Raw genomic sequence first — 23038 nt, forward strand, 5'->3', positions numbered from 1 at the left:
CTGTTTACACTCTAGCCCCGAAAGACCCTGTCACTCTCCCCCCCCGTGTCCTCCGTCCCCTCTTTTTCCTTTTTACAGCGAGAGCGAGAGTCAGTTGCTACAGCGCCGGTTTTTACGCTGGGGGCTCCGCCGAACATTGGGCTCGGGGGTGTCTCGGCATCTTGAACCGATGGTATGCTCTTGAAATAAAGAAGGCCTCCGATATGACGGGCATTTAACCCGAGGACAGTCTTTTCTCCTTTGAATATGTATGATCATTTTCTTGTCGTGAATATCGTTATAAAAACAGAATGCAGTGATATAGTTACACCGCCCCTCGTCGAATCCTTGACGCCCTGGTTGCCCTGAAAACGAGATGCCGAGATGAGGACATCCACCGAATAAACCCAAATTTGTCTCAATCAGAGATTGGACTTTCGATGCCCTTATAAAACTGGAACAGCTTGCCCGCGCTCTCCTTCCACTGCACGTCGTTCTGCAGATGATGTCCCGCGCCATCAACAAAGGATACCCTCACGCCCTCGCGCTTCTCGCCAGCCGCCGCACGATAGAACTCGGCCGTCTCCTCCGTCACCTTTGGCGTCATGAGCTTGTCCTGTGTTCCGGCCATAACGAGGACCTTTTCGCCGCTGGAGCCGTCGTTGCGGATCTGGCGCAGGATGCTCGACCCCTTGGCAAAGGGCTGCATCATGCTAAAGGGCCAGAGGTAGCTCTCGTAGCGATTCATGCGACGCTGGAACGGGATCACGGACGAGAGGGGGAATCTGTCGCCGAAGAATGCGCGCTGGGTGAGCTTTGGGTGGGAGAGGGGTGAGTTGGAGTGCCAGCCGTGGAGCATCAGGCGGATCGTGAACCATGGGTCCAACTTCCACCAGTTCATGTACACGCCCATTCTACAATGGTTTGTTAGTTGCTGGTGGGATTGTCAGTGATGTTTTTACTTACGATCCATAAGCTGGTACAGCGCCCAGCAATGCAAGGGCCTTGACTTTGACGAGTCCATCGCCGAGGATGCCTTGGCTCAGACCGCCACCGCTCGAGTGGCCGGCCAGGATGACCTCACTCTCCTCGTGGACCTGAACCCACTCAATCGCCGCGACGAGGTCTTCAGCTAGAGCGCTGCGAGGTGTCGCAAACACCATTTGCAGGTAAGAGGGATGCCACGACTCTCCGTGGCCTCGCAGCGAGACGGCATAGCACTGGATTCCGCACGCGGCGAAATACTGCAGGTACTCAGTCCACACCCAAGCGCCGCCCATCCCACCGTGGCAGAAGACAATCGGGGGGCCTCTGCCCTCTTGAACGATGGATGGCGTGTTGGAGAGGAGCTCGAGGCGGCCCTCAGGCGTGTCTACCCATAATCGCTCGAGGCCGTCTGGTACAGGCGTGGGAGGGCCTGTAGGCCGCCTGAAGTGAAGCCACTGATAGCTGAGGTGAAAATTGAACATTGACGGCGACTTGTGACAGGTGAGTTGCTAGAATTGATGCCGAATTGACGTTGGGTTGAGCGGTGTGCGTGAAGATGGCGCGACAATCGGTGTCCCCTCACTTTATATACAGAAACTCTCGAAAAAGCTACAGCTCAAGTTTTCGAATGGGGAATAGGCTGGCTAGTAAAACGGGAACGATAAGCCTGCACTCCGCAAAAAAGTTTCTTGGGCGGTCACACAGAGCCAACTGCTACTCAGCCATTCAAAACCTCAGCCGCTCTTGTTTCGTATCGATCCCGTAGTTCCCCGGAGCACAAGCCACATTGCAGACCGTCTTATGCCGGGAGAAGTAGGGATGCTGCGCTGAGGACATGTCACAAGGTGATTGACGGAGAATCCGCTGCAAGCCATAAGCGCTTTTCTTGTCGCAATTTTTCAGTAAGATGGAAACAAGAGGTCTTGTGAGCTCATAGCTGAATGGTTAGTTTCTGACTCGTTGTTCTGCCTCAAGACTCCCAAAAATAGTATTCAGGCGTTGAAGGGCTGAGCCAAATGTAGCATGTGGTTTACAACTGTTGGAAAGCCAATGGCTTGAGCCTCTATCGCGACAACTCCCAGCCTAACGCGATCTGGAAGAATAAACGAATTAATCTCCGCCTGAGATCGAAGCCAATGACTTCTCGAAGGAATCCGTTCCCCCATCGTGGGGTTCCAAGAGTTCTAATGAGGCTCCTTCTCGGGATCTGTTCCCTATCAATCAGTGATTTGACCCCGCTCCTCGGGACGCCTGCCGTGCAATCACCATAGAACCAACCATGGACAGCCAGAAGATGGCAATTTTCTTGACTTTGCAAGAGCTCTATATTAATAAGAACTTTATTCTTCTTCTGAAATTCTCCGACGGCAATGTCAATGCCAGCTATTAGTCCTTCTGGCAAAGTCAGGAAGCGCTCACCGAAGGCGTGGGTCGTCTCGTCCAGCTCCACCAGGTCATGGGTGGCTAACAGTTACAGCTGCATAAGATGTCGCGACCAAAAGATCAAGTGCTCTGGCTCTCAGCCTTGCCAGCAGTGTGATAAGAGAAGTTTGACCTGCCGGTTTGACGAGGAGTCGCGAAAGGTGGTGGTTTCAAGGAAGTGAGTCTCAGTCCTTACGTGGCTACCTAGCGTTTCTCATCATTTCAGGTACATCGCCAACCTCCAGGAGAGGTTGTCCCAGCTTGAACACAGCGCAGCCCAACCAATTCCTCCCAATGTTTCTCCCGAGCAGTTGAGAAGCCCAGACTTGAGTGAGTGTTGTCACCACGACTTGCCAAATCACGCATATTGACATCTGCAAGTTGATGAGAGCCTGGCTTCGTCTGCAGGCACCAACCGCAGTCCAGAACACCGATTTAAGGACTCAACTTCAACGCCATCATATGATCCAATAGAGCCACCGAGAATCCAGAGCGATGTGGAAGCAAAAGCCCCTCTCATCAACCCACTGGCATTCCACACCTATGACTGGGTGCCAGGCCCAAAGGGTCAGATAGGTGAGTGAGGCAATGCTAAAAGACTGGCGGACTTGAAGCTGACCCAACTACAAGTCTTCATGGGAACGTCTTCCAACTGGTCATTTGGCAGACGAGTCCTCACAATGACACATGAGCGCCTCACAGGAACTCCACTACCCATCCAAAACCTCCATTTTGGTGGACTTGACGGCAAAGTCTATGATCTCAAATGGGACGGTAACAGGAGAGCCTCTCCTAACGACACTCTTGACCCATCAATTCTCCCAGCACAGGACTTTGCCCTCTATCTCATCAACTCAGTCAAGTTTCATTGCGGGTGGCTCTTTAACCTGTTCGAAGAGGAGCGCTTCATGGAACACTTTCGTCAGTTCCACGAGCACCCTTCAGAGTATCCTCGTATTGCGCCGCTCTGGTATGTGCACTACCTTCTCGTTCTCGCCCTTGGCAAAGCCTTTGTTGTTCAGTCGACAAAATCGAGGCGGCCACCAGGAGGAGAACTATTCGTGCATGCCATGAAACTTATGCCGGATTTCACCTTTTTCGAAGCCGACCCTGTGGAGCAGATGCAAGTTTTGTGCTGTGCTGCACTGTATCTGCAATGCGTAGACTATCCTTGCCAAGCCTACCGCCTTGTGAGTTGCTTGAGTACACGATGATATTTTGTTTTGCAGCTGACCAGCCCAAGATCTGTTCCGCACTCCGGTATAGCCTTGAACATGGCATGCACACAGAGATGCAGTCTCATTCCCTTGACGACAACTATGTGCAGAGATGTCGTACCATCTGGTGGACCGTCTACATCCTTGAGCGCCGGATGGTTTCTCAAATGGGGGTTCCTATCGGAATATCAGACGAGACTATCAGCACACGGTTTCCTACCTTTCCAGGACAGCCTGAAAAGTTGGAGGCTTTGAAAATTCAAGTCAATTTTTGCCGAGTGCTAGCAAAGATAGACCAGAGTATGTATTTCAACATCAGATGATGACTAGGTTACTAACACAAAATAGCTGTCTACGGACTTGAGGGGAAGCTCGACAGTCGATATCTAGGGGCAACGCAATCGGTTCTTAGGAGCATCGCCACAGTTACGGAGCAGTTGAACAGATCCTTCGAGATCCATGCGAACGAAGGAATGGCTGGGGTTTCTCGCACATCTGCACATTTACACCTGCTTCAACATCAAGTACGTGCGATTCTTTAATCCGACCTGTCTGCTGGCTAACAGTATCAAGTGCATTATTCTAACCACAAGACCCCTTCTCTATACATTTTTGCTATCAAGACTTGGGCATCTAGAAGTGGCCTTGATGCACTGGCTTCAGTCAGAGAGTGTCAAGGGCCTAGTGCAGATGTGCACCGAATCTGCCCAGCAGATTCTAAGGATACTTGCAAGCCTCTCAGATCAGGGGCTGCTAGGTTAGTTGATATTTACTTGGCAATTGATAAACAAGAATCATCCAGGCTAACCTTGGACAGAGACATTTCTACCCTTTGATCTTGACGCAACCTTTACTGCCACCATTGTCTTGTTGATGGCCGCTGCTATCGACTCATCTCTTCTCCAAGATCACACTCCTTGGTCACAACGCGCCTACGCCATCTTTGACGAGATGAACCGCCGTGGAAACCTTGTGGCAGAAATGTTTGCATCAGAACTCAAACAGCTAGAAAGTCTATTGAGCAAATTCTTGGTGAAAGACCATGAGCCTAGGCTTGTGCCATCGATCAACAGCCACAACACACCACGACAAGATCATGTCGATGGCATGGACACTTCGACGGTGACTGTTGCTGAGTACCCGGAACCGTTCAGTCTTGAGACGACCGAAGACTTTGGCTTAGGCTTGAGTTACGAGCTCAGTGCCGAGCAACTCATGAATGTTGCGGATTCCCTGGATATTGACAGCCTAACGTGGCCGTGGCCTGATGAGGGTGTGGCCGACAGTGGGAGTCCTGGTGCTTGATAATTGAAACTTGGCAGATCGACTTCATTGCCCTTGAAAGAGAAACTACAAAGTCTTTCTCAACTAGATACAGAAAACCCAGGGCAAAGGTGGCTCACCTATCAAGTTATTTGCTTTGAAACTCTACGGATATCCGCCCTAGTTCAACTTTCACATAGCTGTCCCATTCATTTTTACGCTTGCAACTAGTAGTTCTTCTTAATCAATCCATCAAATTCATAGGAATCTCATAATAGGTTATAGTGAGCATAAAGCTGAGCTCTGAAGCCTTGATCTAGAAGGTATGTGAGTGACTTCACAGAGTTCGAGTAGATAAATGGTAGGTGCTTTCAACTTCTACAAGCCATTACTAACCCTCCACTGCCATTAACGGTAACTCAGAGAAACAATGATGTGGGGTTATGGGGGAGTGTCTCCCCATGGGGAATACTTGGTACATAGACGCTTGGTCTCGGGAGGCTATCCCGAGATTGCATTAGATGGACCACACCCGCTCCCGGCAACTACACGCAAAGAAAGATACGCGAGAGACTAGTCACATACCCCGGACATCTAACATTTCTAGGCACAGTGGCACGCCAGAAAGTTCTAAGAGCTAGTGGTTGGGGGGGGGGGTTGTAGGTGGGGATACCCTTGGAGGCTTGTCACTCACGGGCAAAGAAACAACCAGTGCATCTGGCAGCCTTCTTTTGGCAGTGACCGACAAATATCGCACATCACAATCATCACATCTTATGCAATCACGTCACGAAGACTCAGATGTCTCTCAACAGGTTAACTGTTCATGATAGCAAGAGGGTATATAATGCTCCTAAATGACTAGAGGCCGCCTATCATGTGAATTGCTCTGCTGTGCTCAGCGATTACCACAGCTGCACATAGGTCAGGAAACGCCTCCACTTGGGCATCCTGTAGTACTCGTCCAGCTGGGTAATCTCTGCGGTGCTCAGGGGTCGTCGACCAGTCTGGCAATCAGCAGTGGCGGGGTCTCTCCAGGGCGTTCGGTAGATGAGCTTGTATCCGAGAGTGAAACCAAAGATGACCAAGACTCCGATCATGTACTGGAAGAAGTTTTCGGCAGTGAATCCTGCGCCGCCCTATTATTGATTGTTAGCCATAATGTTCTGTACTGTTCCATAGCCTGTCGTTCATCGAGACAAGCTTGGATGATCAGAGTAACTTACAACTGGCTCGATACCCGAGTAGATACAGCAGACCAGCAAGAGGAGGGAAATCAGCATCAACCAGCCAGGCCCCAGAGGCCAAGCACTTGACTTCCAAGCATATACCTCAGAGAAGAGCTTGTCGTTCTGGGCTTTGAGAGCGGCATGGAAGCGCCAGTTGGTAAAGGCGATGATGATCCAGTTGGTGAAGAAGGAGGCGCTGGTGATGGAAATGAGCCAGTTCAGGACCTTGAGACCTCCAGCTGTGACAGTGTGAGCGGTTGAGGGCATATAGTGAATAAGAAAGCTTACCAGAGAGCTGAATATAGCCTAGGATAACGGCAATGAGGGAAGTGATGACCAGAGCGAGTCTAGGTCGACCCTTGTCATCCACCTGGGCGAGGCGCTGCGACACAAGTCCCTGATGAGCCATAGACCTCAGAACTCGCGAAGCAATATAGACGGATTCGGCAGCGATGGCAAGGACACCGCACATCATTCCAGCGTTGAGAAGCGAGGAGATGAAGGGGATGCCAGAGTCTTGGACAGCGACGACGAAGGGAGAAGCAGCAACACCGCTGCCACCGAGGAGCCTCTCATCGTTGGAGGGGACCAGGATAGTGATGAAAACGACGCTGAGCATGTAGATAAAGTTGACTCGGAAGGGGACGAGCTTGGTGGCGTGGGCCATGGAGAAGCGAGGGCTTTCGGCTTCACCTCCCATGATTCCGATAAAGACTTGGTCACCGACGGCCCAGGTAGCGAGAAGAGCGCAGTTTGCGAATCCCTGGAGTTGTAAGTTTCTGTTGCAGGTTTTCTTTAGTGAAAAAGACTTACCGAAAAGCCGTTCAGGAATGCTGGTAGGTCAGTCCATGTCTCGCCGTGGTGAACTTTTCCCTTGGGTCCAGCACCAAGGACCAAGGCCAGAGAAAGAGTGATGATGATGAGGAAGAGAAAGATCTTGATCAGAGATGTCACGTATTCGAACCAAGCAAAGACCTTGTTCGGGAGAAGGAAGATGACGAGGCAGGCGACGAGGAAGATGCTGACTATAAAGGGGTTAATTGAGCTCTTGAGTGGAGTTGTGGGTGGTTTACTTGTTGCTGCGAGAGGGAAAGATCCTTCGGCCCAGTACTGAACCAAGATGTTGAAGAAACCGGCTTCGGCGGAGACAATGGCAGTCCATCCTGTCACCTTGTTAGAATAATTTCGGATAGTCAAATGCTCTGATAACTTACCAAGCCACTCAGCGAAACCAGCTCCAAAAGCCAAGGCAGGGTCAACCCAGCGATCGGCATAGTCGATGTAGTTGCCAGAAACGGGGAAAGCAATGGTCATTTCGGACAGAGACTGGAGGACAGCCCAGACACAACTGCAGACCATGGCGTAGGCAATGACCATGTTTCCAGGGCCGCCAGTCGCCAGGGCTTTACCGGTGGCGATGAAGACTCCAGAGCCAATGTTGGAACCCAGGGCGATGACCTTGACAAATCTGTTAGTGTTTGAACTGACAACCAGACCTGGATGTTTCATACATGGACTTGGCGAGGCGAAAAGGAGCGGTGGAACTGGCCGTGCTGATTCTCCTCCATCTCAGCTTCGGCGATACTGCCGACGGGGTGAAGAGCTCCATCATCCTTAGAAGTTCTGAGCTTCTCCGGAGAACCGGACGAGACATCTACGTCATGAAGTCCCATTGTGAACAAGTTGTATGGAAGTGAACTAGAGTGAGAGATGGAGATGAGATCCACCGACGATCTTTGGGGCCGTGATGGGAACCTTTATATATCTCTGCCTACCTCTGAATCAAGCACGGACCAGGCCACAGTGGCAAGGTTAACCATGAGTACATGAAGAACTGAACCAAATCCCTGGAAAATCCGGGGAAAATGATGGTGTCGTCAATGAGTCGTGATTGGGCTCTACGGGCAGGTATCCGCGTTTGTACAAGGTCTTTAACGCTATCTCTGTTTGTCAATCTGGCAGGTGTTTCCTTGAGAAGATTAGCCTTTTGTAGGGCCAAGGGAAAGAATCGACGACTCATGGCGCCGCAGAGATTAGCTCCTGGTGTTGGCTTATCTTTTCTGTCTAGGCACCCCCTGGAAGTTCCCCGGATTCTTTTACCCCAGGTTTCTACCAAGCTAATTCGGGTCTAGCTCTTGGCACCATGCGATTCGAGACTTTTGCTAGGTTATCGGACAACTGCGAATCACCGAGCAGGGAGTCGCATGTGATGGGTGGCTGAGTTTAACGCTACGGCAGAGGATCCGGAGATGCAACGTCCGCAAGTTTGATACGAGGGGATATGGCATGTTGTGCCGATGCTTGTACCGTGATTCTCATGCTTCTGAGACTTGAGCAAAGGCCTATCGGATGCCACGCGTCTGTTGTCTGATGTAGGGTTTAAGATAACGGTTACGCTGACGTTGAAGTTAACGGTGTTATCGAGACGGAATCACACCGAGGAGATAAGGTGGGAAGATAATGCACAAAGCTAGTCCTCTTTTGAACCACGGTAACTCGTAGAGGTAAATAGCGGGGCAGATACTGGCGTGAATTTCCTGTTCAAGAAAACGGCAATGCATTGACCGAACTCCCCCGCATCTTCTATCACCGGGTCATTCTGCCGGCCTTGATAAACCGGCACAATAGTCCGTGCTAATCTGGACCAGTCTAGACGCCAAGGGGAGGGTCGATCAGGAAGGAGTCCGCGAAGGAGACGTAGTGATTGGAATTGAGCCCGTGGGGGGAGACACATGTTGGAGAATCACGACTGCTCTTGGAGGCATCATGCGGACCGTGTGAGGCTTTGAGAAGTTGGAGAAGCACTCGGATACAACAGCCGGTAAGTATGGGAAGGCTGTTACTTAAGTCACTGTGAGTCGATGCTGCAGATGTGAGTATCAAAGCAAGCATTGAGTTCATCACCTCGTCTTTCTAGTTTTAGTTCTTGTCCCACAACCACCACAATGCCTTCTTACGTGGAAAACAACTCCCTAGACGCCATCATCGTCGGCGCAGGCTTCGGCGGCTGCTACCTCCTCAAGAACATGCGCAAGCAGGGGTTCAAGGTCCGGGTCCTGGAAGAAGGCCTCGGCGTCGGCGGCGTGTGGTGGCATAACAGGTACCCCGGGGCCCGATCCGACACCCCTGTGCCCCTGTACGAGTTCTCAGACCCAGACATCTGGAACAACTGGGAGTGGTCCGAGGAGTACCCCGGCCAGCCAGAGATCAAGCGGTACTTTGAGTTTGTGGATCGTCAGTGGGACCTCAGCAGGGACATTACGTTCGGTGTCAAGGTTACTGATGCGTCTTTTGATCCTGAGAGGGATGAGTGGACTGTCAAGACAAACACTGGGCTCTCTCTAACTGCTCGCTTCTTCCTCCCTGCCATGGGCTTTGCCTCCAAGATCTTTACACCTCGCCTAAAGGGTCTTGAAAACTTCCAGGGCTTTACATGTCACACAGCCAAATGGCCTGAAGAGCCAGTGGATTTCAAGGGGAAGCGTGTTGGCGTCATTGGCACAGGTGCCACGGGTGTCCAGGTCATCCAGGAGCTCGGTCCCAAGGTCAAGGAGCTGGTTGTATTTCAAAGATCGCCCAACTGCGCGCTACCAATGCGGCAGAAACCTTGGGGAAACCAGGACAAGACCGCCTACCCCAGTTTATACAAGCAGATGAAGACGACGTCTGGAGGCTTCCTCTTTGACAAGGTCCAGCGGAGAGCCATGGATGATACCCCTGAGCAGCGTGCCGCTCTCTATGAGGAGCTGTGGCAGCAGGGAGGCTTTGCAGTTACACTCGGCAGCTATGTGGATCTCATGACCGACTTGGAGTCTAGCCAGGCCATCTATGAGTTTTGGCGGGACAAGGTTCGAAAGAGGATCTTGAAAAACGACCCTGAACTTCTTGAGCACTTGGCTCCCATGAAGCCTCCGTTCCCCTTTGGCACGAAACGCCCTTCCCTAGAGCAAAAGTTTTACGAGGTTTTCAACCAAGACAATGTCAAGTTGGTCGGACTCAAGAAGAACCCCATTGATGAAGTTCTTCCCCACGGTGTCAGGCTCGCCGACGGGACCGTTCTCGAACTCGACGCCCTGATTCTCGCCACTGGCTTCGACGCCGTCACAGGCAGCTTCTCCAGAGTCAACATCAAGGGCCTCAAGAACAAGGTCCTCAACCAAGAATGGGGCACCGGCTCCCGAACCGTTCTTGGCCTAGCAACATCAGGCTTCCCCAACATGCTCTACATGTACGGCCCGCAGAGCCCCGCCGCCTGGTCCGTAGGCCCCGTCATCTCAGAGATCCAGTCCGACTGGATCATCCGGACGCTCTGCTACATGCGACAGCACCGGTTCTCAAGAATCGAGCCCAGACCTGCGGCTGAGAAGGAGTGGGCGCACGTGACGAATGAAGAGTGCAACAAGACTCTGCTGCCCTTGAATGAGACGACGTGGTACATGGGCGGGAACGTGCCGGGAAAGCCACGAGAGGCGTTGAATTACATGGGAGGACTGCCGGCATATCAAAAGGCTCTGGATGAGTGTCATACGAACGGTTTTTCGAGCTTCCATTTGCAGTAGATTGATAGACCTAAAGAATGCAAGCATCTTATCAAGTTGAACTGTATTGTTATCATTTATACGAGACTCGGATGTGTTCCCGATGCTCGATCTCACCACTGAAGAGGCTGATTCGAGCAATACGCTAACGAGTCAGCAAGCAATAACAGTTCCGTAGTTAGCGTAACCGAGGAGAAGGGTGTATCCCTCCCCTGTCAGACGGGTCTTATCCTTATCCAGACACGCCGCGATAACCTTCCTAACCGTCAAGACCTTCCTATTGTCTGTTGAAAAGTGGTCAATGCATCTTTTTCGGTCAAGGTCTGGACTCTTTCACCGTGGACTGATTTACTCTAGCGATTGGTCCCCTTTGATCGTGTTATCGAACTCCTCGCGCTATCAGCACGTCATGGCCCCTGCTGCTGGAACCAGTTCGTCTTATCGACTTGAATCACACGGTTTGTGTTTAGTTGCATCAAGATAGGGGTTAAATCAGGTTGTATGTACAAGAGGCATCCCATACGATAACCTTGATCAGACTACCCAGCATCCGGCTTCAGCACTTTCACCCACGACAGACCAGAAATCAGGACTAAAACCCCCCCCGAGCTTTCGCAAATTACCAGAGTCGAATGAAAGGATCCCACTTAGATTAGGTATAACATTGTCAACAAATATATCAACAATAGAAACATAAAGCTGACACTATTAGATCACGAATGCTTAAAGTATACAAGGCTATCTACAACAATTATCATCCTTCACCTACCTACTCGAACATCCGGTTCCTTAGCCCAAGGTTTCGCCACCCTCGCCGATTATCAACCTACTCAAGCCGCAGCAGCCGCTTGGGCACCCGCCGCCGCCTTACCAGCAGCTTCAGCAATCTTCTCTCCGAAAGAGACAGAAGAATCTCCCTCCTTCGTCACGCCGGCGGGACTATTTCCAGCAGCGGCTCCAGCAGCTTGTTCAGCCTGTTGGCCACCCGCAGCCTCGCCTTCCTTTGTCGCACCAGCGGGATCGTTACCACCAGCAGCTCCTGCGGCCTGCTCGGCTTGTGGTGCGGCCGACTCTCCCTCTTTGGTTACGCCAGCAGGATCGTTTCCAGCTGAAGCTCCCGCAGCCTGTTCTGCTTGGGGAGCAGTTGAACCCTCTCCTTCTTTGGTCACACCAGCAGGTGAGTTACCATCTTGACCAGCAGAGGCGCCTCCTTCTTGTTGAGCGGTAGTAGCTTCTGTCCCCTCCTTCGTCACACCAGCTGGATCATTACCACCAGCAGCTCCTCCGGCTTGTTCAGCCTGTGGGCTAGTCGAGTCCTCCCCTTCCTTTGTTACGCCGGCTGGTGAGGTACCGTCTTGACCAGTGGAAGCTCCCTCTCCCTGTTGAGCCGTTGAAGCGCCCGCATCCTGGCCAGTAGAAGCACCACCTTGTTCGCCTTCCTTGGTGACGCCAGCAGGAGAGTTACCGTCCTGGCCAGTTGAGGCTCCGCCCTGCTCGGCAGTCGGATCAGTCGAACCCTCCCCTTCTTTGGTAACTCCAGCGGGCGAGGTACCCTCTTGACCGGCAGATGCTTCTCCTTCCTTTGTAGTCCCAGCCGTAGAGGCGCCTCCATCCTGGCCAGCAGAAGTTCCGCCTTGCTCAGCAGTCGGGCCAGTGGAGGCTTCTCCCTCCTTAGTTACGCCTGCGGGAGAGTTTCCATCTTGACCAGCAGCAGCTTCACCTTCCTTGGTGGTACCGGCAGTGGAAGCACCACCATCTTGACCGGTCGAGGCTCCGCCCTGTTCAGCGGTGGGATCGGTTGAACCCTCCCCTTCCTTCGTCACGCCAGCAGGTGAAGTACCCTCCTGTCCAGCAGCGGCCTCGCCCTCCTTAGTGGTGCCTGCGGTGGAAGCGCCTCCGTCTTGGCCGGCAGAGGTTCCACCTTGTTCGGCAGTAGGATCAGTTGAGCCTTGGCCTTCCTTGGTGACTCCGGCGGGAGAAGTACCATCCTGACCGGCAGAAGCTTCACCTTCCTTGGTAGTGCCAGCAGTTGAAGCACCACCATCTTGGCCGGTAGAGGCTCCGCCCTGTTCGGCAGTCGGTCCAGCTGCTTCACCTTCTTTCGTTACGCCAGCAGGTGAGTTACCGTCCTGACCCGCAGCAGCCTCAGCCTCTTTGGTGGTTCCCGCGGTAGTAGCTCCGTCTCCTCCCTGGCCTGTGGAAGCTCCACCTTGTTCAGCAGTAGGATCAGTTGAGCCTTCACCTTCCTTGGTGGCCCCGGCGGGTGAGTTTCCGTCTTGGCCGGCAGAGGTCTCTTCCTCTTTCACAACACCAGCGGGGGAGTTACCATCTTGACCAGCGGATGCTTCACCCTCCTTCGTGACGCCTGCAGGTGAGTTACCATCTTGGGAGGTGGAAGCCTCAGTGCCTTCACCAGTTGACGCTCCGCCATCCTGTCCAGTAGAAGCACCGCCTTGCTCAGCAGTCGGATCAGTCGAGCCTTCTCCTTCCTTCGTAGCTCCAGCAGGGGCGTTTCCATCCTGGCCAGCAGAGGTCTCGCCCTCCTTCACCACACCAGCGGGAGAGTTGCCATCTTGACCAGCGGATGCTTCACCCTCCTTCGTGACGCCGGCTGGCGAGTTGCCGTCTTGAGAAGTCGAAGCTTCAGTGTCTTGGCCCGTTGAGGCACCTCCATCCTGACCGGTGGAGGCTCCACCTTGCTCGGCGGTTGGATCAGTTGAGCCTTCGCCTTCTTTCGTAACACCGGCAGGTGAGTTACCATCCTGCCCAGCAGAGGCCTCTCCCTCCTTGGTCGTGCCAGCAGTAGTAGCTCCATCTTCTCCCTGGGGGGTGGAAGCTCCGCCTTGTTCGGCAGTCGAAGCTCCTCCGTCTTGGCCAGTAGACGCACCCTCTTCCTGTTGAGGAGTAGCAGCCTCTCCCTCCTTGGTCACGCCAGCGGGGGTGGTACCATCCTGGCCAGCAGCGGCCTCTCCCTCCTCAGTGGTTCCAGCGGTAGTAGCTCCATCTGCTTCTTGTCCAGTAGAAGCATCTCCTTGTTCTGGAGTAGCAGCTTGTTCCTCTTCCTTGTTTTCAGGAGCAGCTCCTCCCTGCTCGGCAGTAGAATCTCCTCCCTCAATAAATGTGACGGTCTCGCCTGCAAAGGTAGTGTCAGGAACAGGCACCGGTGCAGCACCTGGGTCACTGTACGACTGATCTGGGGCAGCAGGTTGCTCTTGGCCAGGGTTGGTGAACGATTGGTCGGGAGCCGTGATTTCAGCGCCGGGGTTAGTGACAGACTGATCGGGAGCAGACTGCTCGTCACGGCGGAACTCGACGGGGAGGGCAGCTCCGAGACATGCCGGGGCCAAAAGGGCCAGGGCTGCAAGAGATGGGCGAACCATCGTGAATAAAAAGTCCCTGAACAAGTGGTTCAGATGCTTTTTGGAGCGAAGGACGGTGGTCGGTAGTTCTGGAGAGTTACGGACAAACAACTCAACGAGCAGTAACCAGCTTCTTTAATGCCCGTCTTCTATCAAGCTCCCCAGCCTCAAATCCTGCATGTCCTACTGTCCCTCATCCCGTCATTACAAGCTTGTTGCGTACAATGGAGAATGAAGGATCACTGTTAGCGCCAACATGCATGGGGACCCCTACCAGTCGTACCCATTTCTCAGCCCTGCCTGCCCTACGCAAATTGTTTAAAAATGGATCCTGGTTTTTTGCGAGCAAGCTAAGGCAGAGACGCACAGGTAAGCACTCTAGTCGCTTGGCAGCTGAAGACGTTTGTCACAGCCTGATTTGATATGGAATTGATTTCAACGTTAAGAGCTCATCTCTCAATACAGCGACTTCTTGTGTTGTCTAGCTGTTAGATTCAAGTCATAGAATCCAAATACTTCAGTCTGACAGGTTCAAGAGGCTGAGTGTCACGACAGAAATCGAAGCCGTGTGGAAATTGGCGCTGTGAATGGCTGCGTTTGAGGCGTCAACCACAACCAATCGCCTCCCTACACACGATCCCGTCTTTCCTCGACCCCTGTACATCACATCGTTTCCGAGCCAATGCTAGAGTTGTATTCTGCATAGCCTCCACCAGCATCTCCAAAAGTGCGGAGGATCTTCAGATATTACGAGATTTGGCAACTGCTGATGTGTTTGTCATTCTGCAGATCTTTAGAGTCTATGAAGTTAAAGTTGACTGCTTACGTGCGTTATACATGATCGTTAATTCTTATTCCGCATTTTGGGCAATGAACCGTCTGTCAGCACCTTCTTCATATCCTTCAACCCCTTTTTTCAACAATACATCCCAGTCTACCCATTGTAACGTCTTTCATCGAGTCGCCAGCTTCAAGCAAGGGTTATATGCAGTCAGCTTGTTTGCGACGCAACGACACATCAGGACTCCACCCAGCTGACCCCATCAACAGGCCAAGTCTCTCCCCGTGGCGCTAACAGCGGGTTTCAGGACGTGTTCAGCGGCAAGGGCCTCACAGGGGATGGATTAGATCAGGGACATGATAAATTTAGGAGGGCAATCACATCATTCACAGCATACATGTTGCAAGCCAAAGGGCCCCCTTTTCAAACCCAGGAACGTTAATTCAGGAACAAACCTCGAGACAAAGAAGGAGAGCTTTATGCTGTGCAAGGTCCATGTTGTGATGCCAGGGATTATCCCTCGACGGCCGAACAAGTAAATCCGACGGACCGGAATCTGATGGGGAATGTTTCAATCGAAAGCAGTCGCCTACCGCCCTGGACCATGCTCAATGAAACAACGTATCCGAGCTCGGCGCTGTTGGTCGTTGCGAGTGGCTGGCCATACGTTCTTTTCAGTGAAATGACCTTGAAGGATGATCAAGAACCCCTTTTAGAAGGCATTAGAGTGCACACATCTATCATTGCTAGTCAAGAGGCTTCTTCACTCATAGAAGCAGAGTGATACAGTAACGAGAAACCTAGCTTTCGACAGAATACCGGCCATAACTCATTCTAAAGTCTCCCAGCTCTCAATGGTATGATTGCCAGAAAGTCGCTCTTTGTTCTGCAGTCCCGCTCACCCCGGCACGTTGGATGCAACCAAGCTATGCATCCTTCGTGCACCCAAATCCTAGTCGTATAGATCTCGATTTTAGCTCTCCGTATTCGTTCAATGCTCGGTCTTGTAGAAATGTAGCTCTTTGTACATCAGCATTGCATTCTCGGGTTCCAAAATCAAGCATTGTCGTACCATGGTTTCTAGCTAGATTTTCCCACAGCCATCGAGATCCATCGGAACACGGCCACTTTATTCATCTTGGGGCTTTTCGGCTTACAGAAGAGGGTACCAAGGATAGAATATGTTTTCGTGGTTCTGGTCAGGATATTGATAAGGAATCAAGTACCAGAAGACCAAGTTCTCTGTTAGAAAACACAGCACCTCTGTCAACTTTCATTGCAACCAGGGCCTTGAAATTCAAGACATCATCACACCTCAACCTGTTTGAGAAGGTATGTCTCTTGGTCAGCTCTAGTCTGCCCAATTTTCACTCACTAAAGTTTACCAGATTGATTTCCATGCCGACATTGAGTTAAGGTATGTATTCCTAATATTGTAGCCGATACTCTCTTTAGATAAGAAGAGAAGTGCCATGCTTAACCACAAAGTGCTCTCATCAGAAAGGCCTTATTAGGTGTGATTGGATCTAAGAAACTGTCGTCCAGGTGGGAACAAAAAGCTCTTAGGACCTCACTCTGAGTCTATGAGTGATACATGACACCCGGTGGCATGCGGTGTTAGATACAAATATGCCAGTATGCGTTGTTGAAAATGAGGATCTCGGTTACTACAGAAACCTCTCAATGAGATCGTAACTTAGTATGCGATCTTTTGGCTCAGTTAACCTACAAGGGCTAAGCTCTAACGATAATAAAGAACACATTATTAACATATCATAGCATTGTAACCTGATGCTAATATAACGGCCTTTCTTTAACCTTCTATTGCCTATAGTTAAAGACTTATACCTAGCTGCATTATTAAACCTCTCGTGGGGTATTTAGTTGCTCTAAGCTCCGTAAGAGAAATAAGGGAATTATCCCTTTCCACCTTCTTAAGACTGCAGCCTCTCGTAACTTGGTATGCACCAATCTATAGAGTAAAGGCAGAAATGAATGAAGTCAGGCGTCAGCAGGTGGCCAGCTCAGTATCTCTACCCAGGATTAGGATGGTCCGATCCCAATCCCGAAGGGTCGCAAATAGGGCTAGGCCTGGGGGCAAAGAACACGATCCAAGATGACAACAAGACCTACGTATTGTTCGATATCCAAGCGCATAATTGTTAAATCAGGACTGGTCTTCTGAAACGAGTGTATGTTGAAAATAACTCATTATAGGACCAAGGGGAATATCTTCAGTCGACAATAACAGGCATGCGTACCTACGACATTTATCCATGGGCCATAATAGTCATTCGTTAGTCCCCCCCAACCTTGTCTTTGTCAGGTTTTACCTCTCCCTCAAAGCCCGCCCAGTCCGGAAGACCTATCACTATAGTCACTAGGTGAGTTTAGATGCTTATGAGCTCCAGGCCTTCCGTCGTGCGTTGGCTAGGCGAGCCATGCTACCATGTTATGCTATAATACTCATCCAAGCTGACGGAAAGACAGACTCGATAGATCACCACCCACACTCGACTGGCTCTTTGTTCATGCAGGTGGTGATATGCCGGCATGAAATACTCCTTGCGGCACATCAATGTACCATCCATAACACGAGGAACTAATCCTCTACCAAAGCTCAATATAACCTACTGTAGGGTTGTAATATTGATATCTTGACAGTCTCCCAACACTCTCTCAACTTGACCAGATATTGCACCGTCTCCTGGTCACCACTTGAGGTACATATCAGTCAACTATGTGATTATTGGTAATCTAAACATTTCTAAAGAAAATAAGCCGGATGCTAGATTGGCGGTACAGACGGCATCGTTGCTGTTCGAACTTTGACGTGCAATTGAAGAGTCAGCTTTGCTTTGTGCAGTCAAGGAAAATCAGTTGGCAATGTCAAAAGTTGGTACGTCTGCTATTTCTCGGCAACCTCAAAAGAATCACTACTTGCGGGATTCCGATGACGGTCATCTTAAAATGGGTTTCTTGGGCCATGTCTTATGAGAGATGATGTCTAGTCACAAAACGAGACAATGTTGAGAAATGAGTGGGTACTAACTTAACTTTTATGTCGCTCAGGGGGGCCCCTCGAGTTCAAACAGTACAAAGAAGAATTGTCTGTCAAATATATGACCAAAATGAGTTACCTAGACCTCGAAGGGAGGACCTAGGAACTGATAGGGTTACTATGATAGCACACCCATGGCCAGCCGAGTTCAGACCATGGGATTGCGCATCCATAAAACACGGAGCTTCTGGGAAAGAGTCTAAGAGATTAGACAGTGAAACATCATGAAGGCTTTGTCATTCACCGAAGGGACGTCTAAACTGTAGCGACTGGTTTCCACATGTGCCGGGTTGTTACGGTAAGAGACTAGCAACTCTCGATGGCAACTGGTTATCGCAAAAACTTATCGATTTATAAAATATTTGGGACTTTCTAAATATACAGCCATTACCTCTACCATTTGAAGGGACTTGGTTGCCATAACATGACCGAGTGCCATGTCCACCACAACTCGTTACGCTGACAGTCTGTTGATTTCTTATACTTCTCACAAGCACTTTCGTCAACTCAAGAAAATTCAAAGTTCGAATCTTCCTCCTCAGGCATCAACTTGAACAATCAGTAAGCCTCGATGAGTCGTAAGCAACAGTTATCGTCGTGCATCGTTACTCACGAGTTCCTTATCCGGCGAGTCCGAAGAATCACCTCACAACTCTCATCCTCGCCGCGAATAAAGTGAGCAGCAAGAAGAAGAAAAACTCACAAAAAGGGATACAGTCACTTTGAAACACCTGAAAAAAGACACCGGGGTTTCCGAATGGCAGCAACCGAACGCCCGCAACGAGGCGCAAATCCCATCCGTAAATGGAGCTACCCACGTTTAAGTGGAGCTTTTACTCTGTCCCATTTTTAAGCTTCAAAAAAAACAACACGCCTCAGAGTAAACGGGCCGACAAAATGTTAGATAAGGTCGGGTGGAACCTGCCACCCCCTTGTAAAAGATAGCCAGTGAAAAGTGACTGCAACATTAAGAAAGAAAATAAGAGTAATTTGCATAAAGTTTTACTCACCAAGTCCGGGGCAGATCTTGACCCGGTTTTTCGTGGGATGTGGCATACGTGATGGTTGCATGGGGGATATGATAGGGGCGATAAGATAAAAAAGAAAACGACGTCACGCTATGATGCTACGTGAGCTTGCCATGGAGGGATCACGTACAAACGAACCTCTTTGTTAGAAGTCCATGTCAAGTTACTCCCGTATGCCGCCAAATCAAGCCAAGACACGGAGCAATTGATCGGCCACGAGCGCGCAGGGTATGACCCGTCTTGGAAGGTACCGTCTTTGGCAATTGTCGTCGGTGATGCTACCCTACACAATCACATCTTGACGCGGCGCCAAGATCTTGGTGACCTTCCCCATCTTGCTTGAGTGTTTCTCGAAGGAAAATGGAATCTCGGCGTTGCTGTGCATGCATTTCATGGTAGCAATGTGTGATGAGGCTGCATAGCCGCGACTACAATCCATGTTGCCCGTCTTTAACCAACTCGTTATGTTTGCGACAATAGCTTCACAACCTTCAACATGACCTCTTACAAAACACAGCAATATTCTCCTTCCTGTTTCGAGCTTCGGATCAATACCCACGTACGCAGGATAAGCGTGTGCAGTGCCAAGGCTGACCGTGTCGCTGTGCGTAGCCGTCACTGCCGTCAGCATGCCAACACCCTCACAAACAAACCTCAAAGATGCCAGCCGGATCTTCAACCTCCCTAGTCTCCGTCGGCGACCTGTCACTCAAAGTGTCACTACTCTATCTCTAAATTATATCCCGGACGGACATTATCGCGTATAGTCAAGTCAGAGTGGGACTCTCTGACTTTGAGAATTGACATCGCTGAACCACAATTTCTGGCCAATGCGCCTCGCAAGTGAAACCCAGGTCGGGGCACAGAGTCAGCCCTGCCCTTGTCACACGAGGAAGTGAGATTCTGGAACGATGGGACTCATGTGATGCAGAATCTAGCTTGCTCGGCAACGTTGGGTCCGTTCCGTGGCCGTGGCCCATTAAGCTGGAGATTGGCCGGCGGCGTCGACGACGGACGAGACACACACGCACCAGAGGAGAGCACTGATTCCAATCCGCCCCGTCCGAGGCCACCACCGTTGGGAGCACCGGTGTAGCAGTTCGCATCCATCCAGATCAAGCCTTGGCAGAACGGATGCAGGCAATGCAATACGGGCCAAGACTCTCTCACAGGAAGGCAACTCAACTCCGTGGGATAGCTCGGCCTCGGCTGGGTTCCGGAACACATGCTCACCGAGGACTTGCGATGCTGGACGCGTAACTACCCCAACGACGAGTTGAAGAAACTTTGGGAATTGATATCCATTGGACCGGATCTGGATGAACGAAATCGATGGTCTATGCCGTGTTGTCAACCCCCATCTGTCGATTTTTTGCTAGTCGCGTCAAACTCCAAACCGGCCCTGGTATGGTTCAAGCTGTTGCACGTAGTACGAAAACCTCCGAGAGTGTCTGAAGTGGGAATTCACTCTCATTGGGCGTGTTGCAACAGGTCGGCCGCTTCATGACTAGCGCCGCAGGTCATTGCAATAACCTTCTTTTGCATCGGTTCCGCTAGAGCCACGAGTCGTTAGGTTGGACTAATTGGGCAGCTCGTTGAGCAAGATTGACTGTTGGGGGTGCCTGTCAAATGTTAGAGGCTGAATGTTGCTTTACCGGGCGAGGCGACCATGAACTGTTCCCGTGAAAGCCCGTGGTGGTCCAGAGAAGCCTCAGCTGTACTCCGTGTCATGTTGTGCCCATCGTCCCAAGTGTCCAAGAGTCGCCTGTGTGAGCAGATCATTCCCAAGTACACAGTGCACAGCCACTCGAGTGATGGAGATCTCGTCGCAAGGTCAGGGGCGCCTGGCCTTGTTCAGATACATTATTACTGGCTCCGCAAGCAAGGGCGGCACGGCCGGTCATGTCCGAGCCCACTTGAATCCCCATCATGCTTAAACCCTGCGAGGAGGCCCGAATGGCGATGCCAGGCCTCGGACCTTCAACCGCTGGAGCCACCGAAAAAAAAAGGACCCTCTCACAAAGCATTGCGTTACGTACAAACGTCTGGGGAACTTCCTCAAAGGACAGTTACTGCTCGTCAGCATCTCCAGATGTCCGGCTCGAGCACTGGAGCCGTCCCCAGATTGACCACGTCTTGCCCACGGGGTAATGGCGATTGAGAGGAAACTGTTACGTATCGCCCCGTAACCTTAGATTCAACGTTTGCGGAGTGAAGATCTCAATGTCTGGAGTATTAAACGTGCCTGATCAACTGCAGCCGACTCCCGGCAGAACGATTGCCGCAGCGCAGCCGCTGGAGGCTGTCACATTTGGCTTGGTGGGCCAGGGTCAACCCCCGTCTTGGAGCTGTAGAATTTGGTGCTATCGCAGCTTCTTCAGCAGAAACCGCCCGGGGGCGGGCTCCTTAGCCGCGCCGCTGAACCGCAATGGATGCAATGAATGATAGTGCCGGTGGGTGCTATGCCGTCGCGTCGCACCACGCAAGCTGGGAGGGGAGAGAACCGGGGGCCTCAAGTGTCCCTGGTTCAATAATTCAAGATCTGAGGCGTTCCTCCAGCTGTTCGCTCGTTCGATCGGTGCGCTGCGATGCCTGCAAGTGTCTCTCGGCTCGTTGCCATCACACACGCTAGTGCCTAGGAGAGCTAGCAGTCCCTCTCACAAGTCGCGCGGTGCGGCTTCTAGAAGAAAAATGTCGCATTCTAGTCGGTTGTTTCCCCCTGTCCTCCCTGCGGGATGGAGTAGGAGGCGCTGACAATCCGTCACCTCTCACTGCACACGGCTGCGCCATGGAGGGGCGGCCCGCGGCTGCTGAGGCCCTTGGAGAAGCTCCGACACCACAGCCGAGGAAGCGTATGATGAGTGGCACCACACGACTGGGACCGGTAGAGGCAGATGAGGGAGAGTAACGAGTTGGCTTGTGGCGATTCGTCAAGACCCGGCAATGGCCATGACTGCGCAGGGCACCAGTTCATTGTGCTCTTTGCGAGAGGCCATTGGTGACAGCGAATCATCTCCGTGTCGGGTGGGTATACCTGTAACCAGGCGTCCGGAAGTAGAGGCGGTGTTTCCGACGCGTCGTGAATGGGTGAAACACGCAGCTCGTGGCTGCACCAAACGTGACCTTTGCTATGACGTTAATCTGCCGAGCTGGATAGACTTTGCATCAGTGGCGCATCCGCCGCTAGGGACGTTACAGAGCTGATGGGCAATGATTTGACGAAACTTTGCCTTGGGGGATTTTTGCTGCATGACCTGCCAATGCCTCTTCTCTGCGCATTTACTGCATTGTAATTATTGCGGAGTCGTCAGAGAGTCCATCATCAGCCCCAGAATTGACAGCTAGAGAACCGGACTTCCCAATACGGAAGGTCCTCAAAGAGCCCCGTACAGAATGATGCATCCTAAACGGCTCGTTAGAGAAGTGCCCGCGGGCCGTTCGGAAGGTTAACAAATTGCGGTTTACGGGCAGGGCAGCAAGAAGGGAATTGACCGGGGACAGTAGGGGTGGGCAATGAGATAGTAAGCATGGGCCACCGAGTAGGGGCTGCTGTCGTTGCAGGTGGTGATGAATGACATGGGAGGCAAAGCCTGTCCTGGATGGATCAACAGGAGCCACAATGACCTGGCCTTTGATCTCTGCAGCCAGGCGACCGCGTGAGCGATCTTGCGAGTCTCTTATCTGTAGTGGATAGACGCGGAGAGCGCCTGAGATAGGAATGGCTGATGGCGGCTGGTGAGATCCTCTCGAGGCGCGGGTGGGGGCTGCTGCGGTGAGAATAGGCAAAATACACACGGCTGAGAGTGTGAATAGTGTTAATTGGAATGATGGAAGCATGATTTGGTGTTGACTTTGATGCCACGAGATGAATATTGGGGTAAGGCTGGGCATTGGAGTTGAGCATGTCTTGGTATCTTGGCCTGGAGACAACAGCCCTTGTCTTGGACAAGCTGAGCCATTGAACAAGTCGACATTCAACTGCAAACCCCCCATAGCTGATGCCAAGACATTGACTGGCATGACCCCAATCATATGTGTGTCATGGTGTTTTGTATGATATTGAGTCATGACCCTCTTTAACGACAAACGGGAAGGATCCGAGGCGAAGCCTCCATCAACTGCTTCTTTTGCTCATGAGAACTGATGGTTTTGGCAGCAGATTATCCTCCAAAAC

The 23038-nt window shown here is 51.5% G+C and overlaps 4 protein-coding genes across 4 annotated transcripts; 2 read left to right on the forward strand and 2 right to left on the reverse strand.

Moving 5' to 3' along the window:
* Positions 1–235: 235 nt before the first annotated feature.
* NECHADRAFT_68995 (uncharacterized protein) lies at positions 236–1498 on the reverse strand. The gene is made up of 2 exons (XM_003048100.1): positions 946–1498; positions 236–893 (listed from the first exon to the last, which is right to left on the reverse strand). Exons 1-2 carry the CDS (start codon positions 1446–1448, stop codon positions 398–400), a joined length of 999 nt encoding a protein of 332 aa, XP_003048146.1. The 5' UTR covers positions 1449–1498; the 3' UTR covers positions 236–397.
* A 1378-nt stretch (positions 1499–2876) lies between these two features.
* On the forward strand, positions 2877–4910 carry NECHADRAFT_39764 (uncharacterized protein; the record flags this gene model as incomplete). The annotated part of the gene is made up of 7 exons (XM_003047916.1): positions 2877–2964; positions 3019–3578; positions 3686–3905; positions 3954–3983; positions 4051–4129; positions 4229–4362; positions 4423–4910. Coding segments are annotated over 7 exons (1599 nt in total), but the record flags the coding sequence as incomplete, so codon positions are not given.
* Positions 4911–5773: 863 nt separating this feature from the next.
* Positions 5774–7665, reverse strand: NECHADRAFT_39829 (uncharacterized protein; the record flags this gene model as incomplete). The annotated part of the gene is made up of 7 exons (XM_003048101.1): positions 5774–6007; positions 6128–6336; positions 6386–6860; positions 6911–7122; positions 7171–7260; positions 7312–7555; positions 7609–7665. 7 exons carry the CDS (start codon positions 7663–7665, stop codon positions 5774–5776), a joined length of 1521 nt encoding a protein of 506 aa, XP_003048147.1.
* Positions 7666–9042: 1377 nt separating this feature from the next.
* Positions 9043–10656, forward strand: NECHADRAFT_79991 (uncharacterized protein; the record flags this gene model as incomplete). The annotated part of the gene is made up of 1 exon (XM_003047917.1): positions 9043–10656. One exon carries the CDS (start codon positions 9043–9045, stop codon positions 10654–10656), a length of 1614 nt encoding a protein of 537 aa, XP_003047963.1.
* Positions 10657–23038: the final 12382 nt, after the last annotated feature.

This window comes from Fusarium vanettenii (genome assembly GCF_000151355.1).
Source record: "Fusarium vanettenii 77-13-4 chromosome 5 genomic scaffold NECHAsca_12_chr5_2_0, whole genome shotgun sequence".
Classification (NCBI taxonomy): Eukaryota; Fungi; Ascomycota; class Sordariomycetes; order Hypocreales; family Nectriaceae; genus Fusarium; species Fusarium vanettenii.

Coding starts and splice junctions, on each gene's coding strand:
- NECHADRAFT_68995 (XM_003048100.1), bottom strand. CDS start 1,448: ATGTTCAATTTTCACCTCAGCTATCAGTGGCTTCACTTCAGGCGGCCT. Junction 894..945: donor GCTGTACCAGCTTATGGATC/GTAAGTAAAAAC, acceptor AAACCATTGTAG/AATGGGCGTGTACATGAACT.